The following is a 12167-nucleotide window of genomic DNA, read 5'->3' as shown; positions in this document are numbered from 1 at the left end:
CCAGCAAGCAAGCAAACCTTAAAAGAAACCAACAATATAAGATTTATAACAAAGGGAAGTAACCTACCAGTCCTGATAAGTGGTGATAGCAATACTTGGAGGTGTCAGCAAAGGCAGAGTTGTTGGTCTACAGACAATGTCTCTGTCTGGAGTTCTTGCCTTTTCTGTTTGTCTTTGGGATAGTGGTGGTAACTGCAAATTCCCAGAACAACATCTTCTTCCTCTCCAGAGGTCTATGCCCAGAGCATGGCTGGAAGTGCTGTAGGACTTGCTCAGCCCACACTCCAGGTAATCCAGAGCATTCTGCCAAGAGAGAAAGGCCACTGAAGTTCTGCAAACAAATGTTTTCCTCCATGAGGACAAAACACATTCAACTGTTGTTCTACAACCAGAGCTAGTCACAAAGGTTAACTGTATGATGAAATCTTGGCAGAGTCTCACTGCATTGCCATTTTATCAACTTATGAGTGAATTTCCAAGTTCATTCATAACTTGTCTAAGATAAATTCAACAGCTAATTCCAATCTAAGGCTTCAATCATCCAGGTCACTTTGGTGATACACTCAACTTTTGGTATTTTAAACTTTTTCAGAGAACATTTCTCTCAACATCCATCTAAAAATACCATTCCTCTTCACAGCACAAACACACAATGGTTTGCCACTTTTTTTTTGTCTTCAGCAGGCAGAGAAAGGTGCTAAGAATACTGGACTCAGGCACATCCTAAATAATTCAAGAGCTATTCAGTGAGAGGCACTCCCAGCTACCCTATCCTGTCTTACCTCTGGCATTACTAGTAGAAATAGTCTCAAAAAAAGGTTTTGATCAGTTGAAGAAGTTTCTCCTCTTCTAGTTTCTACTGATTTTTACTTTAAAACATCGCCACAATCACAGAACTGGCTGTCAGTCTCCTGAAACCCAAGCCAGAAGTCCTCCCACAGTGAAACAGCATTTCAAGAGGGTTGTCAGTTTTAGCCTTACCCAGAGAATTCAGCTAGTCAAATATAGCTGCCCAATAAAAATGAGAATATTTCTGCACTGCATGTTATGAGCTACCAGTAGAAGCAGGATGGTTATTATAATTGGTAGATACATCTATGGCAACCCCTCTCTCTTTTTAACCTTCTTCCACCTGCTCCTGAATTTTTATTTCTGCCCTTTGCAGAGCTTTCCAAGCCACCTTACAGCCTCCCAAAAGCCCTTGGTTCACTTCCCCTACAAACTGCTGCCACTGAACTCTCCCAGCCACCACTGAGTGACTTAAAAATCAATGAAAGGTTTAATCTTCCATAATCAGCTCTTAGGTCCTTCATGAACAACTGTAAAGTAACATGAGTCCTCCATTGCTCCACAGGCTCAAACAGAAAGTATGTTCTCCATTCTGATGAGACTATCAAAGTAAACAACTCAGTGGTATCATCTACTCTCTTGCCTCAGCAAGGGATCTCAACATGGGAATAAAGACAAGATTGATGAAGGAAAGTCATACTACCAGTTTTCTCAACTTTCCCTGCTTGGTCACCCATCCCACAACCACATGGAGCACTGAGATAGGACACAACACGGCCCACAGCTACTCTGCTCCTTGCCTACAACCTGAAGTGCTACAAGGCTGGTGCAGATCTGTAGGGTCACTAAGGCATCAACATCACCATGACCTAGTTAGAAGCTGAATCTATTTGGTGTGCTGCATTGCCAGAAATGTGCTACAGATCTTCAGTGAGCCAAACCCTGCTCTTTCACAGCAAGAAATCAGGTCAAAAATACTCCTAGGAACCCCAGAAAGGATAGTCTGCCTTCTATATGAGGATCTGACTTAACCTGCCTTGATTAATCATCTTTATAAAGACTGTTTCCTTTTTTTTTGTTATTATTGAAGAAGCATATAGCAGAGTCTTCTAGCTTCCCACTAGATTTCAAGTGCCTGTGTTCATTAAAATCAGTAAGGACTGAGTGGACCCAGCATCATGCTCAGGCAAACTGACTATGAAGCAGAGCAGCACGTGGTCCAAGAGTGTAGAAAATCACTTCTTTATTGAGGCAGTGCCCTAGTACTCACTAGCTCTTGGGTCCCACTCCTCTACTGTATTTTCATAGACATGCCACGTGGTTTTCCCACTTTGGCAAGCCCCAAACAAGACAATTAAGGCTGTAGTTATCATGCCATCATTACAAAGCGATACATTTCTCCAGAGAATGGGAACTGGCATTTTAATTAATAGGGCATTATGATGATGATTAACAAGTGTAGTAATGGAATAACACACGCATCATCACATGAGGTGTTCAGCAGCTACAGTGCTGAGAGATGCTGCAGCTTCCAGGGATCCAAGTACAGCACATGCACAAAGCTGGGATCCAGCACAGTTCCCATTCTTCAGGCAAATGTTCCAGCTGCCTGCCAGCACTCCCCTGACCAGAGACCAATCCATGCTCTGCACGAGCCTCTTCTGCACTTCTCATGCTGTGAGGTTGGGTTGCTTGGTTTTAAAGGTGCCCAGCTTATTTTCTGCTTACTACACGAGTTGCAAACAATTCTAAGGAAATCAATGAGCAGCCAAAGCAAGACCAGTTGTCACTTACAAAATAAGGCCAAATTAACTTTATATCTCATTTTTGTAAAGTACTGGGAAAAATAAGCCATGCCTTCAGAAGGAACCTACCTCATCTGCAGTTACTGTCATGACACTTCTGCTTTTCTTCATTATCAAGATTAAAGTGCACCCTGTTCTGAAAAACTCTTGTTCTTCAATTCAGTTTCTTCAGACAGGCAACCTGAAAGAAAAAACATGGTGTTTTTGAAAAACAAGCTGGTTTTGGCAGCAAACAGTGGAGCTAACTGCTACCATCACAGCTAATCTAGAACTTACTGCCCAGTTTCATAAAAGCCATGGCAGCAGATGCTATGCAAGTGTAGCTCCCTCATTAGTGCATTTAGCAAAATCATGGTACAGGTACCCAGTATCCACAAGGCTCTGCAATCTAAGCAAGCCCTGCAACATGTCTAGTGATACAGGTTCAAGGCTAACTACTTGCAGAGAATTTTTCTTTAAATGAGCCTTTTTCAGAGAGACAGCAGAGAAGGTCCCCAAGAGCAGCTTGAGCTGGCTCTCACAGAAGAAAAGGAGTTGGGATTGTACGTGATTTTAAGACTTAATCATAACTCACAAGCACTATTTATTATTACACTGGCATGCATGCACCACGAAATTCCAGCCTTCTGGAGAGGGTGACCCTGCAGCCCCTCTGAACCACACAGGAGTAGAAAGGGGAACAAAACAAAGCTGAAGCTGCAGAGGAACCCAGCTCAGGGCAACAAACCCCCTGGAGTGTTCCAGGCCCCCCACTCCTTCTTGCTGCAGATTCAGTGCTGAGAAAAACACCACAGTCATGATTACAGAGAGAACACAGAATTGTGGTTTTCTTTCCCCAAAGAACAGGTAGAGCTGGAGTGCCACCTTTTGTGTACTGACAAATTCTCTCCCCTGCTGGCAAGATTAGCTTTGAGGTAAAAGACTGCTGAGGGACCACTGCTCAAACTCCAGCTGGAGGAATCCCAAAAAGCTGCCCAATGGTTTCAGGCTTGGCAATGCTAGACTCCTAACATGATGCTCACAAATCAGGGATTTTGAACTACATTCAGGTCACCTGTTCAAGCAGTGCAAGTTTGGGAGAGCAATAAACAATCCAGGCCGCCAGGCCTTGGCCAAATACCCAGCCAACGAGGAGCAGAGGTGGCATCAATTTTAGGCACCAAATTCTCTTCCCTGCCTCTACCAGCAGCCGGGCCCCAGAGAGTAGGGATTCCCCGGGATGTCCCGCTCTCTGTTCCATGAGGCTGGAGGCCCTGGCAGCAGGTACAACCAGCCCTCTTCCACAGCAACTGCTGCTGCTACAGACCCATCCTTTGCCTCACATCCCACAAGGAATTCAGAAGCCCGAGCACTCTAAGCATGGCAGCTCAGCTTGGCTTGAATCCACCACACAGCTGGGCCATCCATGGTTCAGCTTCAGTTTAATACCATCGTGCCCAGGTTAAGTGCTATGTAGTTTGCTCCTCTACCTCGTTAAATCAAAAAAAGCTTAAAGAAAAAAAGCCACACCAATTCTCAGGCATAACATCCACATACAGAGCACAGCCTCTGCTCTAAAGGTCTAAGGACATCACAATCTCCAGAAGCCAACTGCTCATCTGCTCTTCCATGCACAAATCCTGTCATGAACTTGCTTCCCTCTAAACCGTATCACTCTGGAAGGAAAAAAAAGAAAGAAACTCAAAGGGAACACTAACACAGTGTCAGCACTGTAGCTGAGTCTGCCTGCAATTCTGGCTGTGGCACAGGCACCTCCAGTTGTTTTCATTTCCTTTGGGTTCCTGCAACCAACACACATATCTCGTCACCGCCAGCCAAAGCATTTGGAGCTCAGCTCCATGCCAGACAGAACTCGCTGCCATTTCAGCCCCAGTGCCAGCACACAGGGCTGTACACCTCATCCAGCATCAAGCAGCTTTGGAAAAGAGCTGAGGGATTTGTCTTCTGAAGCACCAAACCAGCTGCTCTCCAAAAAAGGAGCAACAGGACCATCCCAGACAGAAGTCACCAGCAAGCTGTCTGCCAGGCCTGCCTCCAGGGATGGCACTGCTCTCAGCAGCCACCTCTGGCTGTCCCCAGAGCCAGGACAGGGGGAAAACCACATTTATCACCCTCTTCTTACAATAACAGGCCACATAAGTGCACCAGCTAAGCAGTCAGGGTGGGGTTAGAGATCACAGCAGTGGAGTTCCGTGAAAAAAATGACACTTGGCAGCAGAGCTGTGTGGCAACGTTACTCCTCCCTGCAAACCTCATCTGGGTTTTTCATCCATGTTGCAACTAGATGAGCAGGCTAGAAGTGACAAAAGTCATGGAATCACAGAATCCCAGGTTGGAAAGGACCTCAAGGATCATCTGGTCCAATCTTTCTTGGCAAAAGCAGAGATCAGACAAGATGGTCCAGTTGAGTCTTAAGTGTCCAATATGTTGGGGAACCCATCACTTTCCTGGGGAAATTACTCCTATGGCTGATTGTTCTCATTGGGAAAAATGTTCCTCTTGTGTCCAAGAGTCAGTACCCTGTTAGCAGCATAAAATTCACACAGCAGAGTAAAATTCTAGAATAAGTTCAACAATGCTGCCAATTTTCAACAATTAGGAGAAACTAAAGCCCCATTCTAAAAATAATCCAAAACTGACAGCAGAAAGAAAATTAGATGATACTGTCCCAGACATCATGAAGGTAAAGACAATCATGACAGTGGTTATGTGCACACAGACCAGGAAAAACAGAGTGACTATTTGCTGCCAGCAATAAATACACATTCCACTGTCATATGGAGACAAAGTTTACAGAGAGAACAAAGGAAAGAAGCAGTTGCATAAGCAGCAGAACTAAGCAGGTTTCTGTTTAATAAAATACAGATTTGTACTTAATAAAGTGCAAGTTTGAGGTGTTCATGACTGCCCTGCTGTGCAGATTTTGTGATGCCCAACACAAACCAGCTCACACTGCAGCACACTGGGACTAACAAACGCACCTCCCTTCTGAAGATGCGTCAGTTCACAAACCGACACAAGTAAGGAAACACATTATAAGGAGAGAAACACACAGAAATAAGCATCCAGGAAAACACCTTCGAAAAAAAATCATCTAACAGTCTGAGAGCGTCTCCTAAATTTTGCTGAGTCTTAGGATCAGAACTGAAACAAGGAGATGAGACGTGGAGAGAGGGACCAGATTAAATAGCAGATCATTTCTGTGGAAGCCAGAGTCTTATACCACAAGTTCCTTTATAAATATTTATCAAGTTTCACCAGAACATGAATAATTATAAAAAACATATTTTGCTCAACGTGGACTGCATCTCTAAAGAGAAAATCTGAGACTTCCATTAGTCATGACTAAATTACTGTTAAAATCTGAGTCATTCTTTTCTTGTGTCTTTACATAACGGATCTAACACCTGGGACGAACATCTAGGAGAAAAAAAACCAACCTCAAAATATCCCAAGGAGGCTTACTGGAAATTATTTCCTGGGCACATTTTCTAATTCATGTGATCTTTTGTTCTAAGCAAAGTGTTTCTCTTGACTCCTCAATTCTCCAAAAAGAAACTAGATCCCAGTGGACTGGCTGAGTGTGGGCACCAGGGAATGGCTAAAAGCAGCAAGGTCTGGCATTTGGTAGGAGACTACAAGGAAAAGTGCTGCAGTTGGGCCTAATCCATTTCTCTGGAATGTATCCCACGTAGGGTATGAGATATCTTTGTACAGAAAGCTGCCCTAGTTCTTCCACCTGAAGTTTTTGGTGTTCCATGAGCATGTTTTTCAAAAGTGACAGTAAACACTCCAGCAATTTCAGAGTGATGGAGCCTTATAGCAAGGGTATCAATTAATGGGGTTCAACGCTGGCAACTGACAGTGGAAAGGATAAAACCACATGGGTGCATGTGACAGAGTCTGATTTTCCTACACACTTTTTTAAAAATAGCTGCTCAGCTCATCCAGTGTGAAATCCTCCATTTAAAGAAATTCCTAAAATGCATCTTGCTGTACAGGTTCTGGTATGAGCTGGAAGACAAGACACATTTCACCACGTCGCTGTTTCCCACATATTTGGGCTTCTGCACGAGCAGGTTTCAAGCCACTGGGTTCTCTGACAAGCAGGTTAACCCTCACCTCCCTAAAGATGCTCCCCTCTTCCATCAGATACAGACAAGGCAGGGCCAGAGGATTACATTTTTGCTGCTTGTGCAGTACCACTTCTTTAGATTAACAAAAGGTTTTGGCAAACAGAGCTGTTTATCTGGCTCCTTTTGTACTCTAAATTCATTTCCTCCCATTTTTCAAGAAGGCAAGCCATAAAGATTGAGACATAGTGAAAAAAAACCACCAAAAACCATAACTTGGTGAAGCTCAGATAATAAAGCACATTCTGCAGTACCACCCTTGGTTCTTCCCAACTCCCAGCAGTGCTGCTCAGGCCGTGGCTCCTGTTACTGAGGCAGTATTTGTCCTTGCAACAAGATGTTGAGCCTCACAGGTTCTGCAGAAACTACACATGGTGAGAGAAACCTAAATGGTGAATTAAAAAGAGAAGGTTTACTAAGGAAAGGGCTAGGATGAAGGAGATTATCTGACCACGCAGATAATTACATCATTTGTGAGCTGGGACTCAAACCACTTGATTCTCCTGTAAGATCATCAAAGCTTCACAGAGTGTAGTTCATATTCAGATAGGGTGACAGTCACCAAAAGACATTATATATATATATATATTACAATTTCAGGTCTAGCTCTTCCAGACAAAACACACAGGCTTTTACTTCAGGCTTGGAAATGGCAAACGGTTCCTTGTCAGAATAAACTCGACATGGATTTAAGGTGAGGTATAAACAGCAATTGCTACCTGGACAGCAGTGGGGTTGTATTTTACCTAAACAAAAGCAGCAAGTCCCAAGTGCCAGAGCAATGCTTGGCCCTGGAATGGCTGGGAAGGTCAGCTTGCTGACCGCCAGGGAAATGAGTTCATGGCCAACTGGCTGCTGGGACACCCACCTACAGCAGGAACAGGCGGGCAGGGGGTCCACGAGCCACACCTACCACAAATACAACTGCAAAAACCACCAGTCCAAGGCTTCTGCAGAATCACAGTCCCCTGAAAAATGAGCTTCAGGAATGTTACCACTTTGTCTCATCACACTAAAGTCTTGAGCCACGGAAGAATTAATTGCACCTTTTTCCCTTTCACTAATCTAGGCACTAGGCTAATTTTTTCCCTAAACTTTTAGCTCTGCGACCACCACTATGTCCAGTTACTTGGACAGAGCATCCCAGAAATACACACAGAAGAATCTCCCAAACTGCCCTTTTTGCCTCTTACTTAAAGAGCAAAAAGTTGTGGGTTTTTCAGAGGTCTTTTCCCTTCTTTTATTTTTGTGAACAGAAACAACCAAATCAGTCTGCAGAGCTTATGGCAGCTCCAAGAAACTCACTCCTCCTCAGAACAGTCAATCCAGTATGATTTTCATAAAATGCTAAAAAGACTCCAGAGAACTCCACAAAACAGAAGCAAGAGCATCTGTGAGGACAAACGCCTCTAACATATGAAAACAAACTCAGGAAAGAAGGATTTGCCTGGAGAGGTGAAAGTAGCTTTATTTCTTATCACTGCAATTCCCCCCCACACTAAGTTTGTTACGGAAGTGCTGAGGATCTACCAATACCATCCAACCTGGGAGGTGACTACTTCAGTGTCCTCTTTCCAAGGCTGCTCCAAGCCTTCTTGCCAACCCGTGAGTGACAGGCTAGGCATGCAAACCAAGGCTAAACTCATTTGCTGGTTTTAAGCTACCAGGCATCTGTGCCACGTAATGAAGTTGCAAATGTATCTACAACATGAATTAAACCAATTCTTCGATTCCATAAAGTGAACAAGCAGGATACTCTTTGTACATCTTTGAGAAAGTTCTGTGAAAGTCATGAGGGGCAATGAAAAATCTTCAAACCAAACCACCTCCCTTCCCATCTTACCACTGGCTGAATTATCCTTATTAAAGCAGTGTCTTAACTCTCATTAGGTTTCTTACTGAGATATTGTCAAGGTTAAGAGGATTGCAAAGACTCATCTTTTCTCTGGCAATATAATCATTAAAGCTGAGAATAACCAAGTCCATCTATTCCAGTAACTCTCATTTCCAGCAGAGGGTACAATCAGGTTGTCATCATTCTTCATTTATTTCAGTTATGACAGGAAAATCAATACTAATTTGAACATATCATTACATTGCTAACTGTCACTAGGCCTAACATGCTTTGCAGAACTCCTCTGAAATACCAGAAAGAATTTTTCCCTATTACTGCTCAGAAAATACAACCATATCTTTTTTTTCAGGAAACTTCCAGACAAATGTTTAACAGCCTGGGCAGAAGAAAGAACTGCAGGAAGCACTCTCCTATTTCCTTTGCTATGTTAATGATTTTTTACATCTTCTGTGTCTAAAACAGTTTGTCTACTATTGTGGTCAAGTGAAATTAATTTAAAAATCAGTTCAGTGAGCAACAAAGGATACAGTTGAATAGTGCTACCTACCCGCACATGGAGGGTTTTCAGGGTAATTACTTAGGAAAGTGAAGCAGACTATTAAAAGATGCAATTTATAGCTTTCTTATTCCATGTGCAAATGACTAGCAGAGCCTCCCACTCCTCCGAGTGGAGCTGAACAGCACTCAGAGAGCAAAGAACAAAAAATATTCCATTTAAAGATACAATAAAAACCAGGGTAACACAAAATGCACACGATGCAAGTTTTCCCCCTTGAGATGGGCAGGTTGCTTTTGTAAAAAAAAACAACAGACTTTGTGTTCCCTGGGTGTGTTTTTGTTGGGAAAGGAGCAGCAAGCACAAAGCTCTGCTGGTCTGCAGAGCTCAGGGCAGCACTGCAGCTCAGGCAGGATTAGCATGTGCTGGATGGACAGCTTGGGGAAGCTCTGTGTCACCACCAGCTAATGCTGCTCTTGCCTCATGCTACTCATTTGTTTCTTACCTTCCTTGACTCACCCAGATTTTGCTCCAGTCCAAGAGGAAAAGTTCTAAAATCCCCAGATCTCTCTTTCCCCTACAGTTCTTATGGGAAGAGCCAAGTTCAAACAGCCTGCAAGTTTCTTTTTTTTTTTTTCAACCCTGGAGCCATGCAGGAGAGCAACACAATGACCCTAAGCACAGAAACTCCCATTCAAGCCTACAGGTAAAGACCATCCTCAGAAGAACACATCCTCCAGAAGTCATCTAACAGAGGAATATTTCTAACCTTTGGAAAGGAAAAAAAAAACAACCAAAAACAAACAAGGTAAAGAATAGTGGGGAAAGATGAAATGCAAAATCAGAACAGCAAGAGGTCCCTAGGAAAGCACAGTAAAGCTAGCTGAGACCTGCAAAGGAGGGGACCCACCAAGGTCAGAAGAAATCTTCACTGTGCACCAGCTGCACAGCAAGAGGCAGCAGGAGAAAGCCCAGAGCACCTCCAAGCCAGGCCATCAGCCCAGTGAGCAGCAGGCCCCTGGAATCCTGCATGAGATGCCAGAGGTGGGCTTAGCTGCTCCATTTGGTCACTGCTACATCTCTGCCTGGCACCTGTCCTGCAGGGCAGCATCTCGCCCAGGAGCCAGTGCTGTGGTGACATCTCTGACCTGCTGAGCAGCTCTGCCTGGCCAAGGTCTGCTGGCAAGGGAGGAGTCCTGGTGCACTGCTGCAGCCCAGGTGGGCTCCTCTCCTCCTGGGCCCCCCTCCAAGCAAGATTCTTGCCACCAACACCCTTTCCTCACAGCTCAAGAAGCCTTCCCCACCTTCAACCACCTGGGAGGTTCCTCCATCCAGTCACCAGCTGGGACAGAGCTCTCCATGACCAGACACGGGTGGGTTCCTGTCCCACAGTGTCACACTCAGGCAGGTCCTGCTCGTCTTGCAGCCCAGCTTCAAAACCACAACCACCACCTAACAGAACAATTTAATTGCCTGAGGCAAAACCTATTCCATGGCCAATTACAGAATAAATGCTTCCGTAGCGATAACACCGAGAACAGGGAACCAGCTTGTCTGACCACAGGCAGGCACAAAAGCTAAATAAAAAGGAAAGACAATGCTCTGTGCCAAGGTAAACAGCTGCTGCCATTTGTCTCCTGCCCCCAGTGTCCCCTCTTTACCAGGAAGAAAGATTCTGCAGCTGATAAATTGCATTTTCATAAAAAGGTCCATCCCAGTCTGCTGCTAAAAGACACTCCTGTAAGGAGTTCAAGGAAGGAGAAAGAAGAGCCTGGAAGAGACCTCTCTGTGCTGGGAAACGAGCACAAAATGAGGTTACTTCTGGGGTAACAGCACTGAGCCATGTGCCTTATACCGTTTCTATCAAGCCTGCCTGTCTGCAGCATCATTCTTCTCAGTGAAATACGAAGGATTTATGTTTTTAGATCAGATCTTGTGCAGCAGTAGCTGCTATTGCCCTGTTAAGTACAGGGATAATCATTCTGTGCTGCTTGCAGTGCATTGCCTCAAAAATGGTGTCCAACACACTGGAACACACACATCACCACTCCTAAAAACCAGCCACGGATCAAGAGGAAGGCTAACTGTTGTCTCAGCATCTCCTGCCAAGGTTTGGGCTATATTTAACATCATTACAACATTTTGCACCCACAGACTTCAAAGCCTTTGGCAAGCGTGCTCAGCTTTACAATAGTGGACACAAATCCACAGAGAAAAATAAGTGACTGACTCAAAATCACTTATCAGTCAAAGCAGGGCCAGGAATCAGAGGGAGAACCAGCTCCAATTACCATTGCACAACAGCTCCCAGGAATGAGCATACAAGCTGTGGATGCACAGATTAGAAGAGAACCTGGTTTTAAACTCATGTTCTTCACCTGTCTCCCCTGCTTTGCCATTTATCAGTCACACTGAGGTTTCAAAGAGAGCCTCATTGTTTATTTGGAACCAAGGAAATTCTCTGAGTGTAGGATCTGAGGCTTGTCAGGGGAACTCGATCCCATTGCAATATTCATGCCTAGAAGCATCTGTCAAAATGTTCTCACTTTGGAGGGTAACAGGTTCATCCAACAGCTCCACTTTGCAGGAAGTCCCTTTTTCATACAGAAAAAGAGAGTAATTCAATTTTCTGTCTCACCTGCAAAGGCAAAGTGTAACATTTGGAGTGTTGAAGAGAACATGACTGCATCAGCTTGGCATGGGAACTACAAACCTGATTTATCCCTGTTTTTCTTCCATACTAGCAGTTTCCAGAATGAAATTTCTGCCTACTCAGGCAATAAAAAAATTTAAAACAAGACTCAAGGAAAAGCCTTTAGCATTCTTCAAACACCCAGATCTCTACCAACCACTAGCTAAGATGACTTCCATTAAAATATTTTACTTTCTATATTTTAAGAGACATCTGTGACAACATTTCTGCATTCTGAAACACAAATTGATAACAAGAAATGTAGAAAAAGCCTGATTTACGAGAACATTTAAGCTTTCTTATTCCAGGGTTTTTCTTTTGCCAAAGCAGATATTACTGTTTCTTTATATTAGTGCTAATTTGGTTTCTTCTGTATCTAATATTTTGCTTGTTGGGA

At 43.9% G+C, this 12167-nt stretch overlaps 1 protein-coding gene across 1 annotated transcript in view; it reads right to left on the bottom strand.

Annotated features, from left to right (window-relative positions):
* PDE4B (phosphodiesterase 4B) overlaps nt 1–12167 on the bottom strand; it is a 202054-nt gene that overhangs the window by 175247 nt on the left and 14640 nt on the right. The window contains exons 2-3 of the mRNA XM_051625507.1: nt 2664–2775; nt 68–303 (exon numbers count right to left, since the gene is read on the bottom strand). Of these exons, the coding sequence (XP_051481467.1) occupies nt 68–303; nt 2664–2705 (278 nt within the window). The 5' untranslated portion in view covers nt 2706–2775. The remainder of the gene's footprint in view (nt 1–67; nt 304–2663; nt 2776–12167) is intronic.

Source organism: Apus apus, chromosome 7, assembly GCF_020740795.1.
Source record: "Apus apus isolate bApuApu2 chromosome 7, bApuApu2.pri.cur, whole genome shotgun sequence".
Taxonomy (NCBI): domain Eukaryota; kingdom Metazoa; phylum Chordata; class Aves; order Apodiformes; family Apodidae; genus Apus; species Apus apus.
This window is presented reverse-complemented; position numbering and strand designations above follow the sequence as displayed.